At 40.5% G+C, this 18,520-nt stretch overlaps 2 protein-coding genes across 2 annotated transcripts in view; both read left to right on the forward strand.

Annotated features, from left to right (window-relative positions):
* The first annotated feature begins 516 nt into the window (after positions 1-516).
* Positions 517-3,130, forward strand: LOC124070623. Its single transcript, XM_046410701.1, has 4 exons — positions 517-671; positions 862-1,179; positions 2,081-2,253; positions 2,760-3,130. Exons 1-4 carry the CDS (start codon positions 572-574, stop codon positions 2,892-2,894), a joined length of 726 nt encoding a protein of 241 aa, XP_046266657.1. The 5' UTR covers positions 517-571; the 3' UTR covers positions 2,895-3,130.
* Positions 3,131-5,174: 2,044 nt separating this feature from the next.
* sept9b (septin 9b) overlaps positions 5,175-18,520 on the forward strand; it is a 70,274-nt gene continuing 56,928 nt past the window's right edge. Inside the window, exon 1 of the mRNA XM_046410730.1 lies at positions 5,175-6,012. Coding sequence (XP_046266686.1) covers positions 5,991-6,012 — 22 coding nt within the window. The 5' untranslated portion in view covers positions 5,175-5,990. The remainder of the gene's footprint in view (positions 6,013-18,520) is intronic.

Raw genomic sequence — 18,520 nt, forward strand, 5'->3', positions numbered from 1 at the left:
CATGCAGCAGCATCAGAGATTCATTGTATTGTTTTTTGTGTCTAACAATGTTTATCAGGGCCTGATCTCATGCAGTCATTTCTTATATATGGCACAGACACACACTGCATCAGTAATCGCCATACGGAGCCCACTGGACCAGCTCTCCGTTTAAAGGGTCCGAGCTGCCAGATCTAGTTGAAAATCCAAGGGTTTATCTAAACTGGTGTGAAAGGAACCCACCTAGCTTCTTAGAGTACAATTTTTTTTATTAAAAATCTATATTTATATCCACAGGTTTATATGATGTGTTCTATGCATTTTCACATATTCAATTAGCTAGTGAGATGCAATACCCATGGAAATTCACCTTTGTTTTTACATTTATTGTATTTAATATGCTCCATCAGAGGGTGTACTCTCCTAATACATGAAGTATAATCATATACAGAGAACACAGTTATCTAAATTTATACATATAACTCGTATCACAGCAATATTTGTAAGGGCATATTCCCAAAGTGATTTTGTTTCACAGGTGCACAGGGGCAGGGCACATAATCAGCCCACAGCACCACAGCGTACAGGAAGTATGTCTGCATGTGAAAAAACGACGACAGCAGGCAGTCAGTGCTGCAAAATGATGCTGCTGTGCAGGTCCATACTGTTTCTCTGTCTTTCTGCCAATGCAGGTATGGTGCTTTGCTTCTCAGAACATTTTAATGACATTTTTGATAGACTGCCACAATGTTCTTTGGACCAGCTGAGAGGAATATTTTTATATTGTGCAAAATAGTTTCTCTCTCTGCTTCCATAAATACTGTTATCCTGTCAGTGAGTTTAGCCTTGACTTTAATCAGAAAGTTTGTCTCTTTATGACAGAGAACATACTATTCAGAGGGTCTGGTGAAAATGTCACCTTGGAGTGTTCCTACGCAGGGTGTCCCAGCAGCATTGAAGGGTATCCTGGGATGTACCTGTATAAAGACTTAGTGAAACTGGAGGAGGTTTACTATTGGTCAGAAAGAATCATACTGCGAGAGGGATACAATGGCAGGATTGAGGAAAAAGGACTTCTGAAGAACCACTCCATCATCATCAGCAACCTGACCGTGGATGACACCGGTCTCTATAAGTGTGTGTATACGAAACTTCGCAGCAAGGACATCACATGTAATGTCTACATACTTGCTGTAACAGGTGCGTCTTACCTTTTGCTCTTCAAAAACTGCACAAAGCGTTCGCTCGAAGGTAGCAGCAGAGAGGTGGAGAGTGCACCAAGTGCGAAGTTCTCAGTCACAAATTTAATGTTATTTTATTAAGATTTTTAGTATTTATTAAGATTTTACACACAAAATCTATGGTGAATGCATGAACGTATGATAGAAATAAAATAAAATGGGTATTCTATTATCAGTATTAAATGTACTGCATCAAAATGCTGTCTACATGTCAGTAAATCCAGGATCTATATTTTCAACATCATGAGTGGTTGTATCACTTGTGATATTTAACATTTTACACTACTGCTTTAGTGTAAAGGGTAATCTTTGCAAAATCCCTTAATATTCCCCCTTTGCGCTTACATAAACTCGATCTGTACAAAAGTACTGAAAGTATTGGTAAGTTAACTTGCATGTTTGAAGATGATGAAACACGTAAATCTACTTGGCTCCATGATGTCCTACATATTGTGACTTGACTTGTTTGAAGACAGTTACACTCCCGTTTATCATTCTTATTGTTAGCAAATCCCAGTTCAAGAACTCTAAACAGACTTACAGACTCTTTGCACAACTATCACACAACTTACTTGTAATATAGCATTTAACATTGTGATATTTCCACATTGCCACACAAAGGATCTTAACACTGAAGAACCTTCAGTAATCAACCACTTTCCTATGTGCTTGTCTATCATATCTGTCTTATTTAAATTTTAGAGGGAATTCATTGTTATTTAGCAAATTTATACCATAAAATATAGTTAAAGTTGTGCCACTGATGGTATCACTTGATGGAACGCTACTGGGATATGTGTATAAAGATGGTACATTTTATTTTATGTGACCCATTTTTGCCTTTTTGTCATTTCACATAGTTAATGACAGAGTTAATTGTGCTCCTGCTTATGAGAATAAAACAGAGGAAAATCCCCAACTACATAAAACAACGCAACCGCATCAAAGCCCACCTCTGGTGTTAGTCATCATTGTGACTGGCATCATCTGCACGCTGGTAACAGCGATCTTCACCCTGCTGATCCTCCCGAAGGTGAGTTCAGACTTCCCTTAGTAAATAAATAAAAATTCTTAAGTAGCTATGTCAGCTTCAGTAATAGTTGCCTCCCATGTCTGCAGATATTCTTTGTTCTACACGTGCACCGCTATCAGTCTATCACACTGATTGTCATTAAATCCAATAAAAAGTTTCCTGAAATGTCCTTGATGTGACTGCACACAGCCCCTCTTATCTTTACACACTTGCCTTATCTACAAAGAGAACTGAACCAGTCCTTGTACTCTCTTTATCTCTTTGGAAAATCCTCATAAAGTAGCTGTGAAGAAGTCTTGCTTAGATTTATTGCACTACATATGCCAATCACCTTCAATTTCTTTGCCTTTTCTTCTTGAGGAAAAGTAGTGTTGGAGGTCCCTGTTGCCCCTTTTTAACTGATTACAGTCTGTGAAATCTACTTCTACTGTTGAATGTAATGTTCTGATATCTGATATCTGACACCTTCATACTATTCAGCCGTCTCTACAATTTATTATCAATAGGTGAGAAAATGGACTAGTGGCAGAAAAACGAGGGTCTCGGCAGTCCCCAGTGATTTTATATATGAAGTTATGACCAAGGTCAAACCTCAAGCAGCTCCAGAGGACTCAACGCCAAGCGCGAATGGCTTTGCTTAGCATTGCAGAATAAATATTATTGGCTTGGCTTTTTGTTGCTTTTTCAAAATTGTTAATCAACGCACATGAGATAAAATGTAAAAATGATTTTTAAAAAAAGTGTCATTCTTGTGAAAGTGTAGCCTTATTAAAATCATTCTCAGTAGTATTAATGCTGATTATAAATATTCAAAAGTGCCGTGTGATCAATGTTTGTTTATTTGATTAAAAGGCTCTTTTCTCAAGGATAAATCTGAGCAATGAGGCTTGACTCTGGCTTCCTCCCACAGTCTCAAAAACATGCCTTTTAGCTTAACCCTCCTGTTACGTTACTGGTCAAATTGACCCGTGTTAAAGTTTGAAGATCAAAAAAAAAAAATAGTAAAGTATTTTTTCAGTATGAAACTTCTTCTGCTTGCCTTAAATAGAGTAATCAACATGAAAATGGTTCATCTCACATATTTGCAACCACCCCCTGCATGTTTATATCACATAGATACTGTTTGGTCCAGCAGTCAAACTGGGGGTAAAAGGGTGTCAGAAAAGTGAAACTGAAAGAGGTGAAACATTAAAAAAAAAAAAAACATTGAACATGTATTTTTTGATTTTTTTTTTTTTTTTTTTTATGATAAACGACTGAGTTATCCTAATTGAACCAATATCTGTGAGCGGTAAGGAACACAATTGCACTAATTTGACAGAGTAGTTAATAGTGGCGTTAGTAATTAAATATTAACAATTCTTATTGGAATTTTTTTAATTTTATTTTCAGACTTCTTTTGGATAATAAACTATGCACTGGGTCAAACTGACCCGGGAACATCATTGCTGTTCCTGACAAATGATCACAACAGGAGGGTTAATTGGCCACTCTACATTGCCCTTTGTTGTGAAAGTGTTGATGTTTGATGATAACGATAATATCAGTTCTAATTGTGTATCACTACTATCACTGTCTAATAGTATATCACTATCAGAAAGCTAATGCATAACATGTTTTCATATTTCTACTGGCTATGATGCCTACTGTATGTGATGCAACTTTCGTACTATGGAGTGAAACTTCAAACTTTCAAAAGTCTTCAACTCGATTTTCAGTTTTCAAAAAAATATTCAATAAAAACATCACACAATCACTTTAACTTCATGTCTACACTAGATTTGTGACTTACTGTCAATAGAAGACAGGAAGCACCAGCTTAACCACAAGGCAGCTCTGAACATAATGTGGTTCACGTGACATGGTTGTTCATTCTGTGGTATTAACAAGATGAAAGGCATTCACAGCTCAACAACACCTACCGGTAATTCACCAAAGCCTATTTCCCAATTGTTAACCTCATTTCAGTACCACCATTTTTGCCTTTAAGCAGCCTGGTTTTTTGTTTTTATTATTATTATCACTACCATTCAGCCTTAATCTTAATTCATAGTTTCTTTAAAATACACTACATAAAATACAATGATGATTGCACTCTTGCCGTTAAGAATGAAAACACACAAAAAACTTTACATTTTCACTTTCTCATTTTAAAGATCTGCATGCACAAAGCAGCACAATAACAGCAAACAAACACTTTTACATACTAAGGCTGACATTTTCCAAGCTCTCTTCGTGTTATTAAACAGGCAGCAAAGCAGTCTTTTTAACCAGTTTGCTCTCTGATGTGGTCGATGTTGCACTTGCCTGAAGATTATATTGTTTGCAGCAAAACAATATAATTGGATTTTTTTTCAAGAGATCTGTCCTTATTAGGTCAAAAGTACTTTTAAATAGCATTATATGTGAGCAACACCCACATATAACTGTTAAGGGTTTTCTGTTATTGGCAAGTGTGACATGCTGACATAGAGAGAGTGTTAAAATTACCCTAAGCAGTGTGTTTTCTTTCTTTAGCAACTCATTTTTTAGTATTAGAGTTGTGATAGTTGTGCATGCCAGCAGGTGGCAGCAGACGTCAAAATGACTCTGACCACATGGCGTACACAGGTATGAGGAGTTGAAAAACCTCGTAGCTATCTCATTCTTTGGATTATTTCTGAAAAACTTTCAAATGATTGATTCAGTCCAATGATGTAATGTGCTCAACGTGACTGCTCTCTCGTCACTCTTATTTGCTCAATGAAGATTGTTTTAATCCCAAATCCTGAAGCTACTGAGGCAAAGTCATTGACCACATGAGGGCAGCATTGGACAGACAGTTTTACCGCAACGTGTGCTACAACGTGTCAGTTGTGGACAGCAGACAGCTTCTAGAAGAATCACTGACCAGGTCTGGACTCATGAAATGAGTTCGGTTGACAGGGGGACTAAGCAACCTACTCTGAGAGCTGTTTAGTGAAATCTGCTGCTGTTTCTCTCCAAAACAAGAGGCTGAACACTCCATGACAGGTCACAGCCGCAAACTCAGCGTGCTATTGATTAAATGATAGTCATTAACACTCCGCACGTTTCTTGTGCAGTGTGTGTAACGTTTCCACAGCATACAGAGAATGGAGACTCCCCTCATCAGCCAGACAAGGAAAGTTAGTTGTTGATTTCCCTCCAACAAGTTCGTATCAGACAGGCGCTGGGTAACGCAGGGTATACTTAATGCAAAACATCAGAAGAACTGAGCTTTAAAGAGAAATGGTGACGGTTTGACGCTGTGATCAGCTCGTGTCTTTCTCTGATGTAAGTCCATCTCATCGATCTGAGTGTTTCATTTCTCTAAGTGAGGAGTAACTACTGTGCTATCTGCAAGTGGGAGCCGTGCGTCCGTGCGTAAAGACGGTCAGTGGACCCCCATCATCCTCCTCCATCCTGCCCCCCCTCCTCCTCGTGCGCTCACGTCACATTTGTTTTACCATGGTCGTGCGGTCTCGAGATTGCCACTGAAGTGTACATCATCAAGCATCGTGGATCACACGGCACTTTTCGCATCTGCGTTGCCAGCAGTCACCGCGTCATCACGCAGTGGGAGCGAGCTGCACAAGGACAAGTGCAACGAAACTCGACAAAGTCCGGTTTTCGAACGACGGGACCGCGTGAGACGGACAGTCCCAGGTGTCCTCTGAGGACAAAGGCGCTGCTTTGATTTACAACTGAGAGAAGTGGACGAGCAGCAAACCCAGAGCATGAAGAAGACTCCCAATTCAGGTACAGATATTTCAAAAAATGATGCTTGAATACACTTTTTATTGTGGGAGCAGACTGTATTATCATTTCAACTCATTCACTCAGATATCACATTATCTAAACTCTGCAGAAAAGTATGAATTATGGATAAAAAAGTGACCTACTTTCGGACCTACCTTCTATTTAATCTATAAAATATAAATAAATGCATGTCAAAGTGATCGTGCACGGGCTGTGTATGACTTTACTGTTTATGAATAAATGTATAGTTTATCTGAATTCCTAATGTTCACCTATATTATCCATCAAAAGAAAAACAAAACACTCCTGAATGTTCTTTATTATTTATCTCTGTTTATCTCAGTTTCTCTTTTTATCTCTTTCCCACTTGCCAAACTCTTTCACTTAGTCGTGTTGTTTTGGGCCAGTTTGCTTTGCAGTTGAGTGTACAGCACCCAGGGGAGCCCCTCAGGGTCCCCTTGGCCATTAAGGTCTGATGTGCATCATCATGTGTTCTTCCCAGCCTGACCTTCTGTACGGATGCACTGGACCCTTCAGGCTGCGCGCTGCACGTGTGTTTGTGCGTCTGCGGCTTTATGTCGGCCTTCTGAGACTTTTCAGACATTTCGTTACTCGTGATGTCAGTTTACATGGTTTTGCGTGTATACTTCTGCATTGGACCTGCATGGCACAATGTAGCGTGTGCTTGAGTGTGTGTTCGTTATGCAACACATTTTTGCTCAGACCCCATCTGTGCGTTCCACCCTTTCCCAACAGTTAGGAACACAGGATGGGCTCTGGGGGCAGAAATAAAGCACTCTAGATTAAACAGACGCCAAAATGCGGCACAAACCGATGCTGCAGAGACTTGTGTTGAACAGCCAGACACATATTTAACTTGTCCTGTTAATTCATGCCATATAAATGGCAAAGCTAATGTCCACACTGGATTAAGTCATTGAGAGAAGAGTCCAAGTCAAGCTTTGATGAGCAAATTGCAATGAAGCTGTAAGTTTGTGGGTCTCTGACTGATGACCAGTGCAGCTGCATGACATTTGACCTATACCTTAATGATTATTACCAGGTCAAGATTTTAATGCTTTTGCTTTCAAGTCTATATTATAGTATGTTAAGTTTCACAGCCATCGAGTCAGCATTTTTTCTTACTCACATCCAAATTTCAAGTCTCTGTTTGGATTTTTTTGTCAGTGCTATTACATTACACATGGCCTACATTTAGTTTTCTGCAATGTTACTCTACATTCTCAGGAAGTCCAGATTGTCGAAGTATTGACCATGTGCATAGCAACTATCACAAACGCAGCAGCAGTGTGGAGCCACAAGGAATCAGTGCTTGACCTTTTATGGAATAGAAATGTGGGAAAGGTCTTACTTAGAGGTGAGGAATGGTCCTGTTTAAGGAGTCTTATCACTAACTGTCAGTTTGTATCTCTGGAGATCCTCAACACTGCACCTGCACTGACACAGCACTGCCATACAAACACCCTCCAATTATTTACTGTTGTCTTTAGTCATGGGGTGGATTGGTAGCTTGGTAGGTGGTCAGACTGCAGAGGGGGCTGGCAGTGGACATCGACAGTCAACTTTAGGTGCGTGATGGTAGCAGTTTTTAAGAGTCGTGTTCACACTTTTTCCAGAGAAGTCCAGATGAGATGTATTGTGCAGGAGGATTGGAAGAGAGAGTCTATCACTGCTAACTGAATAACAGGGAATATTTTAATGCAATTTAATTTAATTAATGCACACTCTCTCCTCCTCATCTCAGAGCTCCAGCAGTTTCTCCATGCAGCATCTTGACCTTAAGGTGTCAAATCATCTGTCAGACTGGAGCATTTCATGGCTGAACTGAGAGAGAACCCAATTAGCGGTACGAAAAAGATGTTTTTAATAGGCAACACTTTCAGCCTGTCTTCTTTTACGTGTCTGTCAACTTATCCCAAGCAAAAGTTCTCATTTGAGTTGGCTGCCTCAAGAGTGTGGCAATGCCAGAGAAAGCAGATGTTTGAAGTTACGCAGATGTGTGATTGAGATCAGCTATCTGCTAAAGTAGTCAGGACAGACCACAAATCTTTTTGGGAAGAACTCTTTTGTCCTGAGTCCCTGTCAGCTCATAGTCTTAAACCATAGCAGTACAATACGTGAATAACAGAGCCCAATAACAACTTTTGGGACAGGTATATTAGATCTATGTTTTCTCATGCTTTATTTTACTCACTGCATTGTGTTGTCCCTTTGATCACTCACAAAAATATGTTGGCTCTAATTTAGGAAGGTCCGGCGAGACCCGGAGCTAGTTGGGCTTAATGAACTGGATGTACCCATGTTGTTCTGTAGTCTCGAGTAATGTGACCCTGAATGAACAGGGAGACCCAGTGGAGTAAATGCACCCCCCCCCCACGCTTTCTATCTTCCTACGCATGAGAGATCCCAGTCAGCTGTACTATGTATTCTCATGGCTCGTCCTCAGCTTGAATAGAGTCCCTTTGTGGTGAACATTTGCTGGAGGCTGGTTACATGCATAGTTTTGGACTTCTCATCTTTTGACAGAAGGGTTGATTAAAAACTCAGGGAAGTGTTCTTGATGTTGACATGTGTGACTGGAACTAACAGATGGTGATAGTGCTGGTGTGCCAGTGAAGATGAATTTGGCTGTAGACATATTATTGTATAAGTTGTTTTTTGTTTTTTTTTTTCCATCAACAAATCTCTTCACTCAAGCATTTGTAGGTTGTCATGTTCGAATCATATCTTTCAGTGACTACCACAATGACGAATGTCTTGCGGAAACATTGACGTCTCTTCTTTTGACAGGGAAATGATTAATTATTGCAATGACTCAACATCCCAACGCTGTGCGGCAGACTCGAGGGGGTGATGGCCAGGATTTAGCCTGACAGATTAGATGGAGTGGGCGACATGTACAGACTTTGGCCCACAATATTTGATGTAGCTAGATTTTGTTATGGAACATTAGACTGGTAATGTTCTTCTAATGAGATTAGGCCACTCACAGTGTTCTGGTTAGGATGTTTCAGTATTATCATTAACTGAATTTCAGTAAATTTCAATTCAAATTTCTATCATTATGATATGGTCATATTATGGCAGTGTTTTACAGAACTCTTTATCCAAATGAGCGATTTTAGGCTAACTGTAATAAAACTAACTACATTTTATATAATTTCCAACATTTGAGAAACTGAATGTTTGGTCTGTCTGCTTGATTAACTACATGAGAACCAATAATTGTTTGCTGAAATTGTTTTTTTTTAACGTGGATTAATTCTTTAAACACTTAACTCATGCAAGTCATAACAACAGCAATGCTAATTTACAGACACTGTTCACTGCCCATCATTCAAAACTTACAACAATACAAAGACCGATGTCAAACTGGCCTCAGGTCAGTCGGGCGGTCAGTCCTCTTCTGGTCACATAATGTCCAGCTGATTCTGGGGGAGCAGCTACACTACTGTAAGTGTCTTGAAAGTGCCATGACACTTTAAACTGCAGCATCCATCATGTCATCCATCCTCCCACTAAACCAGAGCAGTAAGTCCCAGAGAGAACTAGCAGATGAGGCGAGTCAATACGTCTCTTTATTTTCACTTCAACAATAGCTCTTCAGTGGCAGCTGAGCCAGATCCTCCTCAGTCTGAGTCATATATTGGCCTGCTCTGCCAATACATTCAGCACTACTCGGTGTGATAACAAAGCTATCTTCATGACTTTGCTTTTCATCCGTGAGAGTCTATTTAATTCACTACCTGAGAGTCAAGCTGCCAAGCTCTCTGGCTCATTTAATCCTTATCACATTAAAAGCCCTTCTTGAAAGCTTCCATGAGTATCATTATCAGTCTTCTTTTATAAGTGCCAAAATTCTCACCGTCTTAGCCCCTAAGGGCTACTTTCCTAGCTATTCAACAAAAGTTTCTTTCATCAAAAGAACTGAACGTGTTTCCCCTTGGATAAACTTTCCCTCAGCTATCAACCTAATCCTCTGCCTCCCACAGCAGGAAATGACACATGGTTTTTGCTCTGTCTCTCATGGTTCTCTTACTCAGTTTATTTTTTTAACAGCTGTAATTCCTATCTGATTAAACTTTGGGCTCTGAAATGCTGAGCCATGCTTCAACAATGAATGCATACATGAAGGCGACCTCTCTCTCTCACTGCTGAATAGTCCAATGCGCCCTTGCATTCACATGCACATACACTCACAAATGTGAATATGACATCATCTGCCTCTGTGTCAGAGTTTGGCTATAAATAGAGATGGTTGATGATGACGTTTCAGCTTAACAAAGCCCCCCACCCCCGCCCGAATAACATAAGGATGAAAAGGGGCCATGTCACTGCTGCTTATCGTAATGAGCAGTCAGTCAGTCGTGAATAATTCTGCCGCGTGTTCATTAAAGAAACACCTGATGTTACAAGCAGATGCCATCAATATAGCATGAGCTGATCATAGTGAGTGCATCACATTATCTCACGTTAACATTTTCTGTTGTGAGGTGAGAGAGGTTTAGGTACGTGTGCATAAACATTAAGTGGCCTTTGAACAAAATAAACAGGAAATCTCGTTCTGTTATGATGGTAAACCTGACGATATGCGCAATATTTGTTTATTTCAATCAGATTAACAAAAACCACTTGTACTTCTAAAGAAATTAGAAATTAGTTCACTGTAAGATCCCCACAGACCCAACAATTAATTAATTTGAAATTTCTGCACTTACAAATGCTTTCTTCAGGCCATCGGACAAGACCCCTTTTACACATTAAGCTCCTGATACACAGACGAGAGAGAAAGCAGAAGTGAGACATGAATGACAAGTTATTTAGTTTACTGAATGACCATCAACCCAAATACACTGGTGGACAAGACCTTCCGTTGGCTGTGCTCAGTTCCCCTTGTACAAAATGTTCAGGTCCAAAGCTGGGGATCTAAACGCATGTCAGGGAGTGTCATGTTCAACTTGCTAACCTGCAGTAAGACAAAATTTCAGTAAATTACACTGATAGACGTGGCTGATATAAGTTCATCACAAACATATTAACATCTCTGTTATGTGATTATGTCAAAAAAAAATGTGTATTGGCAATATATTCATATCAGATCAAATATCAATATTGGCATTCACCAAAAAAAAAAATCTTTCGAGCCCTACCAAGGTGTTTTTTTTCAGTAATCCAGATGGGAAATCATAAAATTCAGATGGTAATGCATTGTGTAATGACTCAGTGTGAAGATTCACACTCGGTCGTCTTGCATTTATTTGGAACGTGCGCCGTCCCCGAGCTACACATGAGTGGAGATCACTGCTGAGCTCATGTGTCAGTGTGTGTGTGTGTGTGTACATGTATGTGTGTGTATTGAATGTGTAGACTGTCTGGGCCCGAGTTGCGGATTTAGACATCAGAAGCTTGGCATGCTGATTACAGAGGTCTGAAGCCACAGGGAACCACAGGAACTCTCTTCTCGTTCTTCCTTCTCTTTCCTTCTCCAGCATCATCCCTCCTTCAGTTCAAGCTAATTTGCAGAGATGGAGGTGAACGCAGCAGGCTTCGGGCTGATGTGGCTGCAGGGTTCTGTGCTGTGCCTTATGATAATCAGCCAAATCACATGCTTTACTCCTCTCATCCATGCTTTTTCTCAACTTACCTTCACTCAATTACCTAATGCACAGTTAAGCAGTGTGGAGTGTCATGGCACAAAGCACAATGAGGTATATCACACACTGTAGCAAACATTAAACACTGATGACAGAATGTTATTGTTCCGGCTTAACTAATTTCATATGGATTCGTGAATTCGTCCTAGTTTTTACAAAAATCCTGTAGAATGAATGAAAGGTGCTGAGACACGTGGTGTCCACAAACTTATCAATTGCTACAACAGACCCCTTCTTTCCTGCAAGGGATCTGGACTTTTGAGGATATCCCATTTTTACGCAGCTGCTGCCAGCTCCCTCTCACATCTAATGATTACCTTATGGCGAGGAGGAAATAGCCAGTAGTGTTACCACAGCCATGCAGGGACAGACTGCACTACTAGCACTTTTACAGCCTCTGACAGTCCAAATGACCTGAAAGTGGGATTTAAATTGTCAGACAACTGGAAGAGAGCAGCCCATATGAGTTATATGTGTATGTAATAAAGGGGGTGGTGGTCTGTGAACTGGATTTGACTGGACTGGACTGTGTGAGTTTGCATATGTGCATGTGTGCACTTTGTGTGTCGTGAGCAACAGGGTCATGTATTGGTTATGGTCACGATTTTTTGCTGGTTCTCACAGGCGACTGGTTGAATGCATCTCAGTGCTGACTGAAAGTCTTGCCAGTTGCTGACTCGACATCAGTAACGACTTTGACCTTGAGTTTTGCGCTATGCTTTGCCTTCCGATTTTATAAGCTGTGAAACATCTTCAGCGGCTGAGAATTTGTCACAGAGGTCAATGTTTCTGTTTGGATTTTTCAGTTTTCCATGGGTTATTCATAGTGCTGGAGGACATTTGGGTTCTGCCTCAATCAGATTTTGTTGTATTTTTAGCCCTAAAGGGATGATAATATTCATTGGTCAGTTCACCACTTTAAACAGCAGAAATTATTTATTTATTTTTTACAAATATTCATGGTCACCAAAGGAATCCCTCTGATTTTGATAATCTCCTGACTTTTCATATGGAGACTCTTTGTCTTGTTTCCTATCATTCCTTAATCTGATAGAGCTCAATTATCTTTAATATGTCTATAATGATGATTTCACAGATTTTCCGTAATCTTATCAAGGTTCTTTTTTTTTTTTTAATTCCCCTAGTTATGGAGAAACCATAAATATCCAGTGGGTACATGGGGATCTCATAAGGCAGTTTCCCCGACAAAGATTTCCAAATTATGTATACATGATATGTTTACAATTCTCAGACAGTCAGTCATACCTTTTATTGTATCCAGTCTCAGTTTGTTCACTTAACCCAGCAGGTCAGTAGTCATCTGCACGGAAATACCACTTGAGTGAATGGGAAGCAGACTGACAGATGTGGCTTTCATTTTTACCTGAGAGGCGTTGTTATGGACATATTTGATGCAATGTCAAAAGAAAGAAAAGACACATGAAGTCTTTGAGCTGATATTAAAGAACAACGTCAGGACAGCTCTTTCATCCATTTCTCTTTCCTATGCTCAGTCAGATTCAGTGGGAATCATTTGTTTGACCATGTGGCTGCCATCAAGCCGGGCTGGGAAGTCTAATTGGAAAATTGAGATACAATCAGACCCTCTTATTCCCAGAATGCTGTAATGATGTGTACTTACAGTGTCTCAATATGTGTGGATGGTACATTGAGTTTAAGAGGATTGCTTGTCAAAATGTCACCTCAGAGCTGTTATTGTAGGAAAACAGTGTTATTTAGAATGGGTTGGTATTTCCCTACTAGGATAGCACTTAGAAGATGAAATCTTTCTGGAAGGGAAAAAAATTGCCCTCCCTTACTTTTGCATGAGAGCATGGGGGTCTGGTTTTAAATTTGGCTTGTGAAGATGAGTGATGTGAAGAGTTGTGTCGTCCCTGTACATGCCCCAGGTTGGATGTGCAGGCTGGATCAGCAGCGGCAGCAGGGGACACAAATGAGGAGGACAGCTCCTCTCCTCTCCTCTCCTCTCCTCTCCTCTCCTCTCCTCTCCTCTCCTCTCTCCCTCCCTCCCTCTCTGTACATGTGTGTGGGTATGATGGAAACAAGGCAAGGGGAAGATGAGTGCTGCGTAGCGCTCTGGTGAGGTCAGACTGTGGCTTGCAGCACCACATCACACTGTTTTCTTTTTTCATTCTCCACCATCTCCTATTTGCAGACAGGATTCTTAAACTTCTGCTCTTATGATTGGAAAAAGAAGGGTTTTTTTTTTTGGGTGGGGCGGGGCTTGAGGAAGTAAAGAGAGTGTGTAGTTAAGCATGCCTGTAAATGTATCATATATGGGAAAGTGTTTGCTTCGTAATGCTAACTTACAATGTGAGTTACAGTGTTTTTTGTTTGTTTGTATGTTTTGATGGGTGCAAGTCTGAAGCAAGATTTTCATTTGTCTTTTAAAGAGTGATGAGTTTTTGCATCTATAGGCTTCACAACTGCTACAGCTGTGGTGTAGCCAGCATGCGCCTCCTCAAGGCGACAAGGACTGTGATTGGCCAGCTTGGACGGCTTTTGTTTTCATGTATGTGTTTCTGTTAATTTTAAAAGGGACAGAGCAAGCTAAAGGCTGACTGACGTACATAACGCGAATGACTTAAATGGCCTTTGAAACATTAGCGCCACCTACTGCTTAACTCAATGAGCCAACTCCTAATATTCACATAACAGTATTGGTTAGAAATGTACAGAAATTCACATTTTTTTGTGCGGATTTTCTGAAAATTCTGTTAAAAGTTGCATTGACACACTGGATTGAAGACTGGCTAGTGAGCCATCATCACAGCACCAGGACCCTGAGACTGAAGTATTTTCTGTGAAAAGACCTTTTAAAGCCACAGTACTTGATAATGTGCAACACATTCATCTGGTGTTGGAGTTAGTACACCAATGGCACTTATGGCACACGTGAATTATTTCATCTTTAGAGTCTAGTTTGAGTGTGTGTGTGTGTGTGTTTGTATACAGATCTTCTTACATTTGTTTATGACCAGTAGCTTCAGCTCCTCTTCCTCATCTCCCTGCTCACCTTCTCTCCATTCTTCTTCCCCTCCATTTACCTCTTTCACCACTTTCTCCGTTCGCTTCTCCCCCTTCTCCACCTCCTCTTCCTCCTCCTCCTCCTCTCCTTTCATCTTTTATCTTCTCCCCACTGTTCTTTCTCCTTCATTGTGCATCGCTGCCCTGCAGGCATCCCTTTAGTGCTGGCTGGCGTGCTGGCGAGTTTTTTTGCTCGACTGTTATATAACTAAATTTAGCATGTTTGAGTCACTCGTTTGGCCATAGGTCATGCTCTGAAGTGACGGCTTACATTAATGCGCACCCCAAGGCTCACCATCCACTCTTAGTCAATGTGTGATACACAGTTTTATTGGGTGTGTGTGTGTGTGTGTGTGTGCATGTGAGTGAGTTTGTCTCGCATGAGTGAACAAGGACACGTGCCCGTCTGTGCCTCATGACCATCTGCTTTGTCAAGTGCAAATATAGGCTGTATGTTTGATATATGTGTATCAAAGAGAGAGAGAGAGAAGCTGAGTTTCTCATGTGTGTGTGTGTTTTCTCTAGGTGTGTTTACAGGGTGTACGGTCATGCGAGAGGAATCTGCACAGATAACCCTCTGAGCTTCTGTGCGCCTGGTTTTAAGTGGATGTTTGAGTTTTCATGCACTTGTGTAAGTTTGAGTGTGTATATGTTTGTGTGCGTGAGTGTGTTTGTGGTGGGAGTGCCCGGCTGTATCTCACCAGCAGGTTGAGATGATGGAGAGGCAAGGTGGTGAAAGGTATGAGCGAGGGAGGCCCTCTCAGTCTGCTCCCTCCACATTGGGTTTGTCTGAATTATGTCCTTTGCAAGCTCAAACCACTTCAGTTACTGTAAAACGTTTTCTTCTTGCACCAGGAGAGCACAAGAAAAATCTGTGAAAAGTAGTCATTAAAACTATGGTAGTATATATATAGACATTTTAGGCTAAAACAAATAAATGAATGAATGACTAAATTGTAAAAAAAAAAATAAAATAAAATAAAAAGCAAAACAAAACAAAGCAAAGAAAGCCGAGGGCTTGTGGAGGCTGTAGGGCTAAATTCTAATAATTCCTGTTCGATATGCAGTCTAATCACCCATGAGTCCGTGATGTCTTTTTTTAGGTTTTAATTTATACATATGTTGTGTATTAAAAATATTTAAATAAAACCGAAAGGTCAGTGTCACTTTGGATAATGATTCAGAGCGCTGGAGCAAATAATCTGCTGGGGATGATTACTCGGATGATTTTTATTTTCCCAAAAAAGGGTTATGGGATATTATTAAGAAAATTAATTAAAATATTAGCACAATGGCCGAAACATTTTTAAAAAATAAATAATGACTCATTAATGCATTCATTATAATGTTTTGATGAAATAAACCAAGACATACCCGCATTCTTGCTTTTCAGATTCACTCACTGAGTACTTTATTTCACCTTAACTTTAAGTCCTCTGTCCTTCATTCAAATTATCAACAGCGTGTGTGTGTGTGTGTGTGTGTGTGTGTGTGTGTGTGTGTGTGTGTGTGTGTGAGATGGAGCGAGAAAGAGAGCAGGCCTTCATTTGGGCCCACGCCACTTCCTCTCTGTGTGGCTCTGTCCAAAACAGAGAGAGAGAGAGAAGAAAGTTAGAAACCAACAACTTAACAACATAAATTATTTAGGCAACAGTAGCAGCTCAACATGCGTGCACACATTTTGCACATGTTTGTGTGCCTGTTGTAATGTGTTTGTGTGTCATGCATGTGAAAGTGAATTAACAAATGCATGCAAAGTACATCTTGTGTGTTTCATGTGTTTTTGTGACCTTGATTAACTACAGCTTTTTAAGTCTGAAAAACGTGACCAAAAGAGACGTGTCTCTTTTGAAACCACACTTTTGTCACAGCACCAGCATCCTGCTTTTTTTGTGAATTCAGCACCAGAAGACCCATTTAGAACTACTCTGCTTTTCTTCTGATTTATCACCTTGATCAGAATCAAAGATTATGACCTCTGTGTCCACATGTTTGCAGCTGAGTTGCATTCTTGCACTAATATAAAAGGAAGCATCTGACTGTATTTTTCAGAAATACAGCGTATAGGCACCAGACCATCATATGAACAGAGAGGACTTGACTTGACAAATGAAAAATACTAGTAGTAGCAATCTCTCTCTAATCTGACACTAACTGTCCCATCTCTCTCTCTCTCTCTCTCTCTCTCTCTCTCTTTCTCTCTCTCTCTTTCTCTCTCTCTCTCTACATATATATACTGTATATATATAGATAGATAGATAGATATGAATATAGATAGAATACAATTATATTTTGCATAATAAATAGTTTAAACCACAGTGAACAGGCTTATACAAACACTGCTCTTAGTCTGATCTGTAGAATTAGTCAGAAGGCCTTACTGGGACTAAATCTACTCACAGTGTAGTTACACTTGAATATCCCTAATCTGCCTCCTCTGCTCTGCTCTGCTTCTCCTCACTGCTGTATTGCGGATGTCAGAAAAAGCCCCAGGACTGCAGGAGAGTAGGAGTTGTGCATTTGTGTGTGTGTGTGTGATTGGGATCCACAAATTCTAGATGAGCTCCACTAATCTTGTCCTCATTATAAATATATAGTGAAATCAAACAAACTCTTAAAAGAGCAAATGTTCCCAGTATCAGAGCAGGTCAGACAGAGATGTTTATCATCACTGCAAGCCTGGAGAAACTTTGTGTCATATCGCAATCGCGTCAGCCAGGAAAGATGTTCTTATTGCTTCCAATTGTATGTGTTTCTTTCCATTGTCCATGTTTGCATGCATGCTTCCCGCTGAAGTTTTTGCTGTTGCTAAGCGTAAATCTGAAAGACATGGGGTTGAGGAGGAATGTTCCTGTTAAGAAAAGGGAAGAGGAAGTGATCTGTTGAGCTGTGCCTTCTCCTTCTCTGTCTGACACAAAAACAGAGATGGGTGTGTGCAACTGAGTGTGTGCGCTGTACTTTCTTGGGAGTTTCTCACCAAGACGACAACTTGCTAAGTGGTCCCTGAATTGTAGAGCTGCAAATTGGTGGTCAGAGGCCAAAGTTCAAACATGGCGTGTGTGTGTGTCTGCTCTGCTTCAGTGACACCAGCGCTTTTTGCTGCAGACATAAATTTCAGAATAATGATGCATTCAGACTGTGAGCAACATGATGATGAAGCCATCAGAAGTTCAGTCATTTCCTGCACAGAGCTGAGGATGAGAGACACCCAGCTGATATGCAGGAGGTCAACAAGCTTGTTGGCTGAGATCATGTAACACTCATTATTAGCTGGTTGTAAACAAACCTTATTGGGAAGTACGTCATACACAAGGACCATAGACTGAAGTTGAGGATTGTTGAGAACACTCTCCAGTCCACTTAGAGTTGGTCATAAGTTGATAGTGGTGCTAGAGTGGTGCTGATGGCAGGATAGGCCAGTGTGTTGTTGGCATAGTGCAAGATGTCCTGGTGTACTGCTGGAGTTGTTTAATGTAATAAATGGGCTGAGTTTATTTTCAGATTACGACCTTTGGTCAAACCGCAAAGGATCTGTTTCAAAGACACAATAAGGCTCCAATATCAGGGGAGTGTGGAGAAGAGAAAGGGAGACTGGCTTTGGTATCAAGGGAATAATAGAAAACATTGGAGAAAGAGAAGGGAGAAAAATACTGTCAGCTTGTGGGTATCAGGGCTATAAGGGACAGAGAGAGAGAGCGAGAAGGACTCCATATGACCAGCACATGGCTGCGGACGTCTGCTCCGCTCACTTGTTATCCTGACAGACTGAAGACATTAAAACTTGG

Source organism: Scatophagus argus, chromosome 2 (genome assembly GCF_020382885.2).
Source record: "Scatophagus argus isolate fScaArg1 chromosome 2, fScaArg1.pri, whole genome shotgun sequence".
Lineage (NCBI taxonomy): Eukaryota > Metazoa > Chordata > Actinopteri > Scatophagidae > Scatophagus > Scatophagus argus.